A 17,102-nucleotide genomic window follows, 5' to 3' on the forward strand; every position below is an offset into this window, starting at 1 on the left:
ACTAGGAGGAAAAGTTAGCCGTCTCCTGTCCTCAGGTCCGTTCTGGTTCTCAAAACCAGGTTGCGAGTGTCCCCTGGGACTTTTCCAAGTGTCCCCAGGGCAAACAAGCAAAGAAACGTGCTAAATTGTGTTATAATATCTGGAAGGAATCCGATGAGTCTAGATCTGGAGTCATCTTCCAACTATTCCGGAGCACAAAGAAGGACTACCTAAATCTAAGAGAAAAACTTAAGAACGAAGAAGCTGATCTTCTGATGATTGGTTTCATTGCAAGCCTTAGAAAATCCGAAAGTTATATGAAAGTTCTTCAAGAAATCCCAGACCAGTGGAAAAACGAGCTCATTTGACATTCCGGAAGAGGAGTGGTTAAGGCATTACTCTACAGTGTTTGGTTCTAAATACTCCAAGCTTGAAGGGGATATTGATAAATGCTTAAACGTAAAACTCAAAGCCTTATTAAAAATGCGAAATACCCTTTTCATATCTAAATCGGCTGTAGCTAAAACAGATTGTAAATCAAAACGTGGAAAGGCACCTGGTCTTGAAGGTATTTGTCTGGGTAACCTAAGGCGTGGCACTCACCTCTTGTTTGGGCATAATAATCTTCTGTTCCAGATGTGTTTCTATTGGGGTGTGGTCTTCCGCTCATTTTGTGGTGATGTTCTGTCAAATATCCGCCAAAAAAGGGGAAAATCAAAAGCAGTGCACAGGATATAAACCGATTACCGTTTTATCGTCAGTTCAAATTTCACCGAATTCTGAGTTGCACGTTTCTATATAGGCTTTTAAAGAAAGTTCTTGACAAAGCCCACAGAACGAGATCCTCGCTCTTTATGTGCAGCGTAGACATCTCAGCTTAATTCGATTCAGTTTTGTAGTCTCAGGTGTTCCTGAAACTACTCGAGTATAGTGTGAATGCTCATGTATTGCACATTTATCTATCTGGTACTCGGGCAGTTTGTGAGAGTTAGACTGACAGGGGATCAGACCGATTAGACATGTCCGAGGTCTTCGTCAAGGATCTGTATTAAGCCCCATCGTGTTTAATATCTTGACATCCGGGATAACAGAAACGTTGCTGGAGGATTCAGCATCAATCTATGCGACCTCAACCTGCTTTCGTATGCTGACGACCAGCTGATGTTAAGCTGCAACCTTATTTCTCTACAAGAAAATATTGACCGCCTGATAACTGGTTACAAAAGTATTGGTCTAAGGGTCAGCGCACTAAAGACGGAGTTTGTGGAATTTTGTCCCTTGGCAAGCAAGCACCAAAGCAGTGGCTCTACTGTGATGGTGTAATGGCGTGATGGTGTAACAAATGAAAATTTTCCCTGGAAATACCATCAAGTACTTAGGAATAACGTACGGTCATGATGTCAGAAGTTTTCGTTTACTAATAATCGAGAAAATTGCCAAGAGTAGTCGCTCAAGTTACGGGGAGCTTGTCTCTTTGATTCTTAGCTTAAACAGGAATTTTCTTGCAAAGCTGTACTTAGCGATTGCTCCTTCTGACCTGCTTTAGGTATCTCCGCTATGGGACTGGTTCAGGCAAACCGACAGACTAAACTCTGATCTGTATACTGCAAGTGCCTCAAGTTTTTGCTTCGATACCCGTTTTATGAAAGAAACGTGTACGTTCTAAGATATCAAAATATGGTAGACCCCATTGTCGTTGTGCTGTCTATTGAAAAGAGTGCAGAAAAAAGGCGTTGGAAACATTGTTCGAGTTTTGCCTCTACATCGGATCTACGAGTGCCATTGAAGAAGTTATTGCTTAATTTTGTTCTATGCTGAGGGTTCTTGTTATTTCTTTTCTTCCTTAGTTTTACTCCGCTTTTCTCTTCTTTTTGTATGAGCGGGCAAAAATGAATTGTTATTATTATTATAAGAACAATTTTCCGTCTGAAGTACCTTTAAATGGCTTTTTTCTTTTCTTTTTCTTTTAATTTCCATTGGACTTGGACTGGTACCTGCAACTATATTGCCTGATACCGAAGTACCTTTGAATGGCTTTTTTCTTTTTCTTTTTAGTATCCCCGGACTTGGACTGGTACCCACGACTATAGTACATGATATCTGTTTACTCATTGTGATCGGTAACGTGTCTACTAGACGTACGTCAGGTTTTTCCGTCTGAAGTACCTTTAAGGGGAATTTTTTGTTGACTATTTTGGAGTCAAACTTTAAATTAGAACTAAGCAAGTTCAAAATTGACAGAACCTTTTATTCCAAATAAGGTGAAGTACCTTTAATCATGCTTTTGTTTGTTTGCTTTTTAATTGCAATTTCAGTGATATGGAGTGGAACTCAAAGAGTCAAGGAAATCTAAGAATCACAGAATTCATTATTTCAAATAAGCAACCGAATTAATTGTTTTACGCTTTGTCTTATCCTGCTATAATCACCCAACCCCTAGCAACCGAGGGCACGAGAAGAAGAATTAAAATAAATAAAATATAAGATTAAATCCGATTGGATAAATTAAAAACGTTTTTTTTTTAACTGAAAGTAAGAAGCGGTGTTAAAACTGAAAATGAACAGAAATTGTTCCAGAAAAAAGTTAGGCAAACCCCCTACTCAACAACTCAGTCATTACGCTAGTTTGTAAGTAAGATAAGATAAGATTTATTCATCATGAAACACCCATACAATATTACATTTTACTATTCCCCCAAAGGCTCTTTGGCCTGTAAAGAAGGGGGAAAATAAACGAGTCACTTACTCAGAGAAGAAAAAAAAATAATCACTTACTCACAGAGAGAAGAGCAAAAAGGAGAAGAAAAGAAAATATAAATAAAATAAAAACTATAGAAAACAAAACTAAATAGACTAATAGATTGGATAGACTAAATTAATTAAGCAGATCAGTAGATAAAAAGACTCCAATGAAATAATAATAGAATATATATATACATATACATACATACATATTCAACTATATATACACACATATACGCACATAAATATAGATAAAATAATTTCTTAGAAGCCAAAGAATTTTTTAATAACTTTTTTGAACAAACCGAATGAGTGGCACCTTAGAGCTGATTCGGGCAACTTATTCCATACAATATGAGTCGCAATTAAAGGATTAAAATCTGACCTTAGTCACCTTACACAAAGAGTCAAAGAAACTTGAATATGATTTTTGGTATTGCGAAGATTATAATTATTCTGATCAGAGGTGAAAGATGGCGGAACACTTAGGGGATGGGGGAGGTAATCATGAAGCTGAGAAAAAGTAAAACATGCACACAAAAGAATACACAGTGACTCGAGATAAAGTAATGTGATAACTTTTGAACGATTAGTTTCCTTAATGAGGTTTCTAGCTTTATTGTAAACCTTAGAAAGTGGTTTTAACAGTGAAGGAAAGATTGACATCCATACTATTGGACAGTAAGAAACATAAGATCGGATCAAGGAGTGAAAAAGGATTTCCAAAATTGATCAAGGGAAAATATGTTTAAGTTTCCTTAAAATACCGAGACTCCTTCATATCTTCATTTTAATCAAATCAGTGTGACGTTTGAAAGACACGTTTTCATCAACAAGAATGCCCAAAAAACGAACATATCGATCTTTAGATCTATGAATTATCCCATTTGGCTGATGAATTTCTGATAACTGGGGATAAATCTGAGAAACATGCAAAAATAAAAAAAAACTGGACTTGGAATAATTTAGGGTAAGATAATTAGCATTAAGCCATAAAATTACTCTCTCAAACAAATATTCCAAATTTAATCGAAGCTTGGATTCACATTTTCCCGAAGCGCTAAGTGTGCTATCATCAGCAAAACAAACAAGGACATCAGAAGATAGCGAACTATAGGTGGCACTGTGGGCAAGGCAAGGTTTAGGATGACTGAGTCTACAGCAATTAATAGGTTTCTGCTTTTTTGCTGCGTAAAAAAGATCATTAACATAAATCAAAAATAGCTCTGTCCCTAAAACTGATCCTTGAGGGACTTTCAAAAAGCTTATTATCCCAAATCAACGGCTCTTGTGTTTCAGCAGTATTTCTTATCTAGGACAAAATACGGAAAAAATTGAATATTTAGTCAACCTCTTCGATTAATTATAGTTTCGTTGCATAAGTTCTTAATAGTATTTTTACTACAGAATTTCAGGTGGACAGAGAGGAGTGTGAATGCTTAAATGACAATTCTAAGTGAACTTTGATATATATTTCTTTATGTATAATATATAATTTATGTATAAAATAGTTAATTTATGTATAATATATAATTATATTAATAAATGTAATAATTATGTTATATCAAATTATAGAATTTGCATGAAGCTTTACGTTGCTCAATTTGAGCATAATATCATGTTAGCTATTTGTCAGCTTTTGTCTTCCGCTTGGCTACAGGGTTGCTACCCTGTAACCCGGACCCGGCAACTGAAACATTGACAATTGTCAACACCCTATGTGCCATCAATGACACTGAAGGATCTTTATCCATGATTTCGCATAAAGTTAGAGCACATATTTATTTTAGTGCGGCTTCCATTATCACCATGCGTTGTCAGATACAGCGGTTCTGTTGAAATGGCTACCAAGTGAAGAAGAATGCCCTATTCCACCATTTTGTCATACTATGATTGGTGTTGGTGGCATTGTTGTTGATGAAGAGGATAATATATTAACCGTACAGGAAAAATTTCAACAGAAAAAATATTGGAAGCTACCTGGAGGATACGTGGAGCCAGGTAAGTTTGCTTTAAGGACTTTAGGTTACCATAAAACACCAAATTACACTATACTGAGCGGTCTTTATGGATCTTTTCTTTGTGAGAAAAACATCAATTATTCTTCCAATTGTTTTTTTTTTGGAAAGCCACGTTTATTTTGTGTTTCCAAAATCTGGAAATTATTTTCTTAATGAACGACAAAAATCAGAAAAAATATCGACATTCCAGATCAATATTTAGGACATCTGAGATCCCCCCCCCCGAAAAAAGGACAATTGGTGTCTAAAATGCACATTTTTTCTCTTTCAACCCCTTCTCCTACCTCAGGATAAATCATCCACTCCCGTTCTAATAAGAACCATATCTGTGTTTTGCCTGTATTCTCAAAACAATTTCAAGAACTCCAAGATAAAATGTAAGATATAAGCATTAACGTATCTTACTTTATATAATTGGTAAATCTCAGTAAATCCCGACCAGTCATTAATTGGGAAATAAATCATGTGACGTTATACAACACGTATTTGAACTGTAAATGAGTAGTTCTACATTGTGTTTGGTCTTCAATGCTCACAAGATAGTATAAGTTTCTATTTCTCATGCATGTCGTCCGACAGGCTGTTTAACTAGTCACTGCGTTTGTGTCTGAGTCTTTAAATTTATTTATTACCACTATTGCCACCATTCTTGTCGGATGGCTGTCTACCTGCTCGCGTGTTACAATTATTTTTGTATAGTAACTGCTATCTATTTAGGCAATAAATCTTATTTAAGATAATAAATAAAAAATAACTATTATTGTTCTGATATTTTCAGATGTCTTAATTTTAGGGCGAGTGGCTGGTTGGTATATTTGCCCCCTAGATCTTGGAAACGCCTTTTTTGTTTATTTTCATTGAAAATAACTTTGTTTCGGTATTTTCGTAAAAAAATTAACCAAAAACAACAAAATGGCCCACTTAAAATAAAAAAGTACTCCTCCCCCGCTTCGTGCTTGCAGTTTTGTGAATTGACGCCCTTGGACCTTGTAAACTTAAATCAATCTTGTTTTTTCTTATATTTAATCAAACAGTTCGTGGTAACGAACTGTAGTAAGGAGCGACCCGGCTCAATAGTAACCAAAACTCTAAAAAATGGAATTTTGATACCAATAGCTATATCAAAAGAATCACATTTTAATGCTGGTTTTAAATATATAAGTTTCATCAAGTTTAGTCTTACCCATCAAAAGTTACGAGCCTGAGAAAATTTGCGTTATTTTAGAAAATAGGGGGAAACACCCCCTAAAAGTCATAGAATCTTAACGAAAATCACACCATCAGATTCAGCGTATCAGAGAACCCTAATGTAGAAGTTTCGAGCTCCTATCTACAAAAATGTGGAATTTTGCATTTTTTGCCAGAAGGCAGATCACGGATGCGTGTTTATTTGTTTTTTTGTTTTTTTGTTTTTTTTTGTTTTTTTTTTCCCAGGGGTGATCGTATCGACCCAGTTGTCCTAGAATGTTGCAAGAGGGCTCATTCTAACGGAAATGAAAAGTTCTAGTGCCCTTTTTAAGTGACCAAAAAAATTGGAGGGCACCTAGGCCCCCTCCCACGCTAATTATTTTCCCAAAGTCAACGGATCAAAATTCTGAGATAGCCATTTTATTCAGCGTAGTCGAAAATCTTTATAACTATGTCTTTGGGGACGACTTACTCCCCCACAGTCCCCGTGGGAGGGGTAACAAGTTACAAACTTTGACCTGTGCTTACATATAGTAATGGTTATTGGGAAGTATACAGGCGTTTTCAGGAGGATTTTTTTGGTTGGGGGGAGGGGTTGAGAAGAGGGGGATATGCTGGGGGAACTTTCCATCGAGAATTTGTCATGGGAAAAGAAAACTTCCATGAAGGGAGAGCAGGATTTACTAGCATTATTTAAAAAAAAAAAAAAAATAAAGGTGAAAAAGTTTTTTCAGCTTGAAGTAAGGAACAGCAATAAAACTTAAAACAAACAGAAATTATTACCCATATAAGGGGCTCACCTCCTTATGATACCTAGCTCTTTACGCTAAAGTATTTTTAGTAATTTCAACTATTTATTCTACGGCTTTTGTGATTCAGGGGTCATTCTTAATGAATTGGGATAAAATTTAAGCTTTAGTGTAAAGAGCGAGGTACTGACGATGGGGCGAATCCCCTCATATATGTAATAAAAACATGAGAATACAAAAGTTCTTTACGTAAGCTAATTTATAAGCTACGTAAATCTTTTACCAATAAAAAGATTCGTAAAAAATTAAAAGTTCTAGTTGCCTTTTTAATTAACCAAAAAATCGGAGGGCAACTAGGCTTCGCCCCCCCCCCCCCAAAAAAAAATTTTCAAATTTCGTTTTGATTATTCCTCTGCGGAGAGCCAAAATCAAAACATGCATTGATTCAAAAACGTTCAGAAATTAAATACAAAAAAACAAGTTTTTTCAACTGAAAGTAAGGAGTGACATCAAAACTTAAAACGCACAGAAATTACTTCGTATATGAAAGAGGCTGCTTCCTCATCAACGCCCCGCTCTTTACACTAAAGTTTGACTCTTTCTCTCAATTCTTCTTTCTAAAACAGTAAAAACCTTTAGCGTAAAGAGCGGGGCGTTGATGAGGAAGCAGCCTCTTTCATATACGAAGTAATTTCTGTGCGTTTTAAGTTTTGATGTCACTCCTTACTTTCAGTTGAAAAAACTTGTTTTTTTGTATTTAATTTATAATAAAAAACGGCTTTCGGGCTCATCTGTTTTTCTTACATCAATTTATTGTTAATTCTTTTTTATTGTTAAAAACAAAAAGGGTTTAGTGTTTAATAGATTGCTCATTTTCTGAGCTAACTATTTTTCTCCTTGAAAAAAAGTTCAACTGTTTCCGGTTTAGTTACATTGTCACGTGTAGCCTAAAGACACTCTTTCGCACTGCGATCAATTAGTATTTAACAGAAAATCATTCAATTATTGGGATTAGGAAACTGCCGTCTTGCTCGCTAGCATAGTAAAATACCTTTGTTCATAGACTTATCCTTTGCAGCGCTGAGAAAGCAAACAGATTTAGCAGTTAACATCTCAGTGTCTCGTTTTTTTTTCAAGCGGGCAACTTGCCTGTTTGTACTGATCTACATTGCTTCCAACAACCATATTATTATTTTTTATAATTATTTCATATTGTTATTTAAATAACTATAAGTAGACAAGTCTCAACATGTCTTAATTTTCTTTATCAAGGTCCACCTAGTGCAGAACGAACCACAGCAGATGTAGTTATTTAAATACTTGTAAATACTTGTAGTTATTTAAATAACAATATGAAATAATTATAAAAAATAATAATATGGTTGTTGGAAGCAATGTAGATCAGTGCAGAACAAACCAGTATACAGCAGAAAAAAGAAAAAAAAAATTTAAATTTTATTATTAACTTAATGTTATTGTTAGGTGATGCTACGTCACGGTTTTTTTTAGAGAGGAAAAAAAGTTTTCTATATTCCCATCCTTTTTAGTCTGTTATATCGCTTACACTCAGCCTCTGATGGTTTCAACTTTTTGATATCTGTCGTTTTAGTAAACCAGAATTTTAGAAAGTTACGTAAAGCCTTACCTGATTAGTGTTTATTTATTCCTATAATTTTCGCAATCAAGTCTGCCAAGGGAGTAACTATAAAAGTCTTTATAAAGTCTGTATAAAGAATATAAAAGCATCGGTGGTAAAGCCCTGAAGTGTCTGCCACCTTTCCAAAACTCAGTACTTGCTGAGAGGGCATTTATCAAACATAGCAATAAACTTGATGCAGCTTCAGATGGCTAACTTCCTATCTTCAGTTGATTCAAATTTTCTGTTCATAAATGTTCCTTCTAAACTGTTTAAAAATGACAATGGAAAATTTTCTATTACTTTGAAATTATTTTAAAAATGTATCTGTCTGTTAATTTTTATAGGGGCTACCTCAAGATTAAAATATTTTTTAAGGGTTATGGGATTTGACGAAGGTTGGGTTCAAGGTTTCAATTATTTCTTGATCGTGATTTATGTTAGTTTTACGCTTGAAATACAATTTGACTTTATTTCTGCTTACCTTTGGTTTAATTTAGTTCTTTAATTTTCTTTGGAAAATTGTTTTTCTTGCAAAAGTTGCTTAAAAATAGTGTAAAAAAGCACATTCGAATAAAAGTGAAAAATAAATATTCTTACGGACACATTTTTAAACTTCCTTGCGACATGCAGGACCCCTCGTTCCATCGATGCTAATTCATACTTACAATTGTCTTAAGATTTGTTTTTGTTGTTTCTAATTTATGAGGTTTTTCTCGAAGTACCACGTTTCGGTCAGTGTTACCACGTTGAACAGAAATAAACCAGCAAAACCTAATAGTTAAATTTTACAACACTTTTTGCCCATAAAAATTTAAACATTAACAACCTGTTGATTCTAAAAGATAGCTGAATAGATAGCGGAAAATATACACCCTTTTAAGTTCTTTTGGTTCGTATGTTCTTAGCTTTATCGCTGAATTTTCACCCTACGTCTTTTTTTTTAACTTAGCTCAGGCTACTATAAAAAATTCCATGATTGATTATGGAGGTCTTTTTCATTAGAAGTTGAATTTCAGAGATTTTCTGATTTTTAAGATAAATATGCCTGTTTAAGTTTTTATTTAACCGCTTAAAAAAAATCAAATTGAATTACAAGTTCCCTGTGCTTGGTACTTCAAAAAGTTGTCACTAAAAAAAGCGCAAAATTAAAAAATCTTTTCTCCGTTCGGGTCTATATACGAGGCTTAACGTAGTGCCTTTTGATTATTCACTAAAAAGTGACTAATATTTTCCTTTTTAATGGTATTAATTGTAATTGTCACAGATATTAATCGTGCACTCGTCACAGATTTTGCATCATATTAAAGGTGTATCCAGGATTTTGTTCGGAGAATATTACTCAAAATGTTTTAAAAACTCACCAAAAATTTTATTTTTATATATATTTGTTACGTTTTCACGAGCCAGCCCAAAATTTCAGGGAGCTCAAATCCCTTAGGCCCCCTTCTGGATACGGCCTTGCACCCTATCCTCCCTTAGAGACAGATCCTGGATTTGCCAAATACCTTATGTGTACAAAAGGTAAGAATAGTATCAAAATGAGGAAATTGTTTTTTCACTTTATTATTTGCTAGAATAGAAATTTTTTATTCCATCGCAAATATATATATATATATATATATATATATATATATATATATATATATATATATATATATATATATATATATATATATATATATATATATATATATATATATATATATATGTATTTACAAACCTGGAATGACAGCACACATGTCTGTTTATTAAACGAACGGAGACAAATGCCACTTTAATCTAACTAATCTGACAAAACAAACTAATATCAAACAGATCGAACTTTGAGATTTTTTTCAACAACCTTTTAAACAGTCCATGGTCAGAACGACTGTATTAAAATTACCAGTGTTTTTTGTTGTTAAAAAAAAACTAAACAAAAAAAACAAACATTGTCTTACTTTCAGGTGAAGATTTAGGGGATGCTGCCATCAGAGAAGTCTTTGAAGAAACTGGAATCAAAACTGAATTCCGATCTGTCCTCGGAATGCGACACGTTCATGGGTTTAATTTTGACTCTTCCGATATGTATTTTATTGTCCAACTTGCACCACTAAACAAAGAAACAGTTCGGTGTGAAAAAGAAATTCTAGACGTTAAATGGATGCCTGTAAGAACCTTTTTTGAACTGTCTGTGTATACTAAAATAAAGTCACGAGCAAGGTCAAGCCTTCATACTTTGAAGAATTTCTTTTCTCGATTCTTAGTTCAGCCTCCAATCATGGTTGCAGTAACAGCTCCCATTAAGACGGAAGTAGGAGCTCGGTTATCCTAATGTGTTTTTTAAGTCAATCTGTTGCGCCACTCCTACCTTTGTTGCCTCTTAATGCAAGGCATCGACGGTAAGCATCAGGTGGTCAACAGAGCCAAAAACAAATACAAAGTTTTAAGTGATCCATTCATTTTACGTTCTTTAAGAGGCTGATGACTTGTCTTATGAATTTTTTTTTTAAAGGTCATTTTACATTTTTTTTTTTCGTTGAATCTCCGATTGCGCCAATTAACGAAGATGTAACGGTGGGCGCAAAGATTCTTATTTTTTCAATTTTATTCTAAAAGAAAATGCCAAAGAAATGCAAGTAGGAGGGGTATTTTTTCTTTAATGATAATAAAAAAAGGTATATGGGCCATAGAGCCTTTTGCGGGGCCTGATGTATTGATATAGAGATAAAAGAATTACGATGTGCTTTATAGCTATTAGGTTTTTGTTTTTTTGTTGTTGCTTGATTAATAAAATCTTATATCCAATCTTAATCAGAATCCATACTGGCATTTACGTTTTTTTCGATTTCTTTTTCAATCAAGATTAAATATGAAATTTTTAAAATCTAGAGTGGGGGAGGGTCATTTTTCGATGTTTTTCAATGAGAATACAAAAAATTTTAATACATAACGGGGTGAGGCATGCCCTTTCTATCATCCTTATGTACCTCTGCAAAACCGAATTAAAAAGACATATTATAACGTAAGGTTTCCTTGAAAGAAGTTAATTATTTCATTTTAGCTCACTTCTGGATCAGTTATACAATTTTTATTATTATTTTTTACAGTTGTTACACGTAGTTATGTGACCTTGATTGTTTGGGCCTCGGGAGGGCATTAATGAAACTGCACTGTATTTTTTTTTCTTTTTTGTTAACCGGTCTCACTCTTTGTTTCCTTTTGTGTCGTATTCATTCTTCTCATTTTTTCACCTTATTATGACTATCATTTTTGTCAATCCATTATTTTTGTTTATATTTATACATTAAATGTTCAAGGTTTTAGATTAGTTCACTTAACCAATACTAAAGATGAGCTTTCATTTTCACTGTCCTTGGTACTTCAGTCGCCGCAATATCACAAGGAAGAAAAAGAAATTTCCCTGTCGAAAATCCATTAATGTCGTTCATTTTAAATTTAGTGTAATTATAAATTCATTAATGTCGTTCATTATAAATAAGGATGAAAAACTTCCATAGGGTGTTGAATCAGCATTTCAGTTTTTTTTTTTTTTTTTTTTTTTTTTTTTTTTTTTTTTTTTTTTTTTTTTTTTTTTTTTATTACAGGGACAGGTGTTAAGTTTGTCGCCCAACCGGCAGTTCGAATCTCGAATCGAACCCTCGGTCCTATATTGCCAAGCAGGACATTAATCTACTGTCCTACTACAGGGTTGGTATAAACTTGTGTGAAAAGTAAATTTTTTTCGGGGGAGGGGGGTAAGGATAGCTGGTAGTGAGTGAGTAAGTTAGGTTTTGTAAAGCATGATGCTTTCCCATACAAGTTTATAAACTTCAGATTTGCTGTTTATTTGTTTGCCTAATTAAAGCGTTTTATATGAAAAAATAATGTAAATTTATATTTTTTCAGATAGCTGAATATATGGAGCACCCTCAAGTGCATGCTCTTAATCGCTCAGTTGCTGCCAAGTATCTCGAGTGCAAGGAAAAAGGTGTGTTTTTTGGGTGCACTGAACGATTAAATCCCATCAACTTTAAGAAAAATTTATTATATTTTATAGAATTTGAAGAATCTATGAATTCCAGTAAATCTAGTCAGGTTGAAAACGGAAATGAATCAGTGAAATGAAACCAGTGTACCACTTTCTTGTAGTTTTGTTTTTAATTTGAGTAATGCTATTAATTGTTTTAATAATAGGTGATTTTGTCTTTTTATGAGAGTATTAAAATCTATCGTAATTTTGAAATTGTGCAATTATTTTTCTGAATACTAGATAGCCGTCCTAGAAATGCAGACGAATGAAAATAAAACCAAAAAATGGAAATGTGCTATTCATCTACCTAGTATGTACATACCCATGGTATGTGCATATTAGATACAAAAGGGTTTTGTATCAGGCTGTAGTGTCCAAATAACTCATAATTCTGAAACAACCAGAAAAAATACATTAGAAAATCGCGGTTTTCAGGTAAAGATAGACCAAAGGTTAGTCCAGGGGGCAAAAATTGTTTTTATTTGTTGTCCTTGGCACTACAAACGCTAAGAAGCGATATAGTGGCGCTTGGTCGAATAGAGCTGTCTTCGAGCTTGCAGTCGATGAACAATCGAAACCTTGCTCATTAGCAATTGATTTGTGCCTTTTTATGGTGATTGAAATAGTATATTTAAGGCATTTTTTTGGTGTTAGTTTCAAATATAATACTTTAATGCTAAATTAACCGACTGTCAGCATTTATTCAGTTATTTAACTGATTCTAATGCTTCTTACCGTTCTTGATCATAAACATTCTGTCTCTCTTTTAAGCTAACGTCTTCAATTCACCCGCTAATTTTAGTTTGCTGATTCAATTTCTAGTTTAATTGTCGTCAGGGAAAACAGAATTTTTTTTCTCCGGTTCAAAGTCAACATTTTATAAATCAACTGCCAGGCATGCCGACAGAGAATCAAATCGAACGGCAAAATTCCTTGTCGTGTCAACAGAGTCACCAATCCAAACGTGGCTTTACACATTGCGGAAATCCGTCCATATGTTTCTGAACGATGGCCCAGAAAACGCTGCGTTTCAAGGCAAAGTTTTGAAATAAAAGCATCAGCTTTTCAAGATGAGGACAAGTACTAAAAGAAGAATATTGACTAATTTGACTCTTGCTTTAGTACCTAAACTGCGAAGGAAGCGCCGAAGACAAATAGAGAAAGAAATTCAATTCTCCTCTGAAAGCTGTTGAGCAATAGAGCCAAATGATACCATTTTTCTTTGTTTTCTTATAGCCTGGGTGAGCAGTATCATACAACCTGGGGTAGCCTTGAACCAATGTTAGATCATGGAGTTTTTCATGATCCATAGTCAGAGTTTTATTCATTTAAAAACCTTGCTAGGAATCCTTCCTGATTTGACAAAATCCTTGCGGAAAGATAGAGAGTTTTTCAAGCACGAAAACGGACGGAATATCCGCATGGGTTGCTAAATCCCGACGAATTTCCGCAATGTGTAAATGAACTCTTATACAGATTTGCTAAGTCATGATCACTGAATAGATTCAACAAGAAAAGATGAAACTTCACATGCTAGAGTAACAACAAGATTCTAAAACAAGAATTTGGTTAATATTTTCATAAGAAAATTACGTCAGTTGCCAAATGAAGCGAAGTATTCTTTCTGAAACGGAATTATAAACCTTTCATTCTTAATTTTGACAGTTTTTTCCGTTCCATATTTAGTAATTATTTCGCAAGCTAAGCAAGTGTGACGATTTTTATTTTTTGTGTTCAAAGATCATTGGAAACTGGTAAGAGAAATTGGAATCTTGGCAGTAGTGGCAATAAAAATTACCAATATTGTCTAACTTTTTGTTTTGACTATTGAGTACAGACTTGTTTTCAGGAACTTTAAATTCAAAGAAGAATAAAGAACCCTAGATTAAGACTACTTTGTGTAGCCTGAATTTCAGTTGGTCGATTCTTAGAAAACGAAAAAATTCTGATTACAAGAAAATTTGGATTTTGATGAAGGTTTCCTATTGCAATTTCGTAACCTCAAAAACCACCTATGATTGGTCATCCAAAAATAACCCGCCAATCAGAATGGAGTTTACATTCTTAAAGACTTTAAGTAAACTAGTATTTCAGACCTACTTTAGCTAATGCAAAACGACCCTAATTATGGTTGCAACGATAGCTGCAACCTAATAAACAGCGATCCATGGCTCATAGGTAGCCAACGTTTGAAAATGCGTTGCAAACGTTTGCAAAACGACCCTAATTATGGTTGCAACGATAGCTGCAACCTAATAAACAGCGATCCCTGGCTCATAGGTAGCCAACGTTTGAAAATGCGTTGCAAACGTTTGCAAAACGACCCTAATTATGGTTGCAACGATAGCTGCAACCTAATAAACAGCGATCCATGGCTCATAGGTAGCCAACGTTTGAAAATGCGTTGCAAACGTTTGCAAAACGACCCTAATTATGGTTGCAACGATAGCTGCAATCTAATAAACAGCGATCCATGGCTCATAGGTAGCCAACGTTTGAAAATGCGTTTTAATAGCTGATTTAGGAATGGTAACTAATGTTTCGATTAGTCTCCATACTAAAATATTATTTTGAAAACAAATTTACATGGTTTTTGAAAAAGAGCTTGAAACCCCTCATAAAGGCGTCAGATTCAAACATAAAGCAAATTACTGGAATGACCATTGTCACAAATCAAATACAGGAAACTTACAATTTTTTCTATAAAATATGTTTTAAACAAATCAAAGAGATGCAGGGAAGGGAGGTACATTTGAGGTTTAATTGAATCAGTAACATTGCGATTCAACTTTGCAATTTCAAATAATCAAATTTCTGTTTATAGCTAACGTTTTTTTCTAGGCGATTAAAATTAATTCTCAACAGAATTTTAATTCGAAGAGATCGAAAAGATTAGCCAAATTACACTGCAAGATCAGCAATTTACAGTCTATTGAGGAATCAAAATATTCTCTGCAAAGTAAGAAATTAAAAATACCATTTCAATATCAGCCAACAAGAAAGTATAAATCAAATTATTCCTTTTCAATGGTTTCATTTTTCTTTTTTGGCGACTAATCTGCCCCAGTGAGGTCTGGTACACAAAGGCACTAGAGTCATTTGAAAGGAAGTTGCTAAATGTGTACTTTTTGTTAGTATCAAAACATTGTATCAAAATAAAATACAATTTTTGACAATTATTTACAAGTGCAGATTAATAACCTCAGTTCCCCAATTCAGTTTCAAATTTGAATGCAGACCCTTCATCAAAAGTAGCCACGCTGTTTATTTTTGTGGCCATCGTCCTCCCCTGCGGTAACTACCCTCTCCCCGCACAATTACCCATGTAAAATCGCCTAAGATCTGACTCATGCCGATTTCCCGTAAATTTGGTATTGGACGAAGTCGTATTTATTAATTCCTACAAAACATGCTCGTCGCCCTTGTAGATTTAAAATCAATAACAGTTTATTTGGTATGTAATATAAACTCCTACGAGTTTCTTATACTCTGTGGTTCGATTTTAAGCTGAATTCTTATTCAGTTAACTAATCTAATAAATACCGTGATCATATAGAATAATTTACTAAGCCAAAAATCGCCGCAAAGACAGAAGAAGGGCTACCCGACAGAGATTTTCAGATATATATATATATGTATATATATATATATATATATATATATATATATATATATATATATATATATATATATATATATATATATATATATATATATATATATATATATATATATATATATATATATATATATATATATATATATATATATATATATATATATATATATATATATATATATATATATAGGGTTACGTACTTCAAGAGGATGGCTACTGGCCATACTCTTACCGTTGTAAAAGTACAACGGTAAAAGTATGTAACGGTACAACGGTAAAAGTATAATTCTCTTACTTAAATAACCAATTCTCTGACTTTGAATTATCATTCTCTTACTTAGGTGGCTACAAAGTTCTGCAAAATTAGCTTACCTTTTTTATTATAATAATTGGGAGAACAGAATTCAAAAACAGGTGAGGATTTGATTAAGGATTGGTTGTTAGACCATTGTCGGTTTCAAGGAGTAGGGCTTGTGTACTTCTACTGAATGGTGTCTTCACTACAAACAAGAGTATGGTTACTGCCGGTTTTTCGAACGGTAAAAGTATAAGGCCTACTGTGTATTTTTGGCTTTACTAAAAGGAATTATCTTAAAAATATTTTCTTTTGTTCATGTTACAACATTGAAAATGAAATGAAAATTGCATCAGACCAGGATTTACCAATAGGCCCACTGGGTCCTGCGGCTTTTACTATTCCCAAAGTCTTGGGGATTTCCCCCAAAATCTTGCAAAAAAGGAGCGGCAAAAACCCTTGGACATAGAGGTGGTAAACCTTTAAATCCGGCCAGGGTGAAACAAAATCTTAAGGTGGTGAGCATTCAGCAATTAATGTTACTACATATCGCATATTCAGTTGGATTTATAACTACTACTACTGCTAACAACTCACCGCAGCACCAAGCCGCCTGTGGCCAACACAGCCATGCACGCTCCTCCTCCATCCCAATCGAATCAAAGCCTCCCTCTTTACAACCTTTGAGGAAGTTCCCATTTCCTTTAAATCTTTCTTTATTATATCCTCCATCCTCCAATCCAAGACGAGGACGAAATACTTTCCGTTTATCCCTAGGCGGTTGGCTGAAAAGGATAATCTTCAGCAATCTGTCATCCTTCATCCGCAGAACGTGCCCTAGCCATCTCAACCTTTCTT

General features: G+C 34.2%; 1 protein-coding gene across 1 annotated transcript in view; it reads left to right on the forward strand.

Annotated features, from left to right (window-relative positions):
- LOC136037870 (uncharacterized) overlaps positions 1–12,543 on the forward strand; it is a 37,518-nt gene extending 24,975 nt beyond the window's left edge. The window contains exons 5-7 of the mRNA XM_065720720.1: positions 4,512–4,722; positions 10,265–10,467; positions 12,207–12,543. Of these exons, the coding sequence (XP_065576792.1) occupies positions 4,512–4,722; positions 10,265–10,467; positions 12,207–12,425 (633 nt within the window). The 3' untranslated portion in view covers positions 12,426–12,543. The remainder of the gene's footprint in view (positions 1–4,511; positions 4,723–10,264; positions 10,468–12,206) is intronic.
- Positions 12,544–17,102: the final 4,559 nt, after the last annotated feature.

Source organism: Artemia franciscana, chromosome 17 (genome assembly GCF_032884065.1).
Source record: "Artemia franciscana chromosome 17, ASM3288406v1, whole genome shotgun sequence".
Classification (NCBI taxonomy): domain Eukaryota; kingdom Metazoa; phylum Arthropoda; class Branchiopoda; order Anostraca; family Artemiidae; genus Artemia; species Artemia franciscana.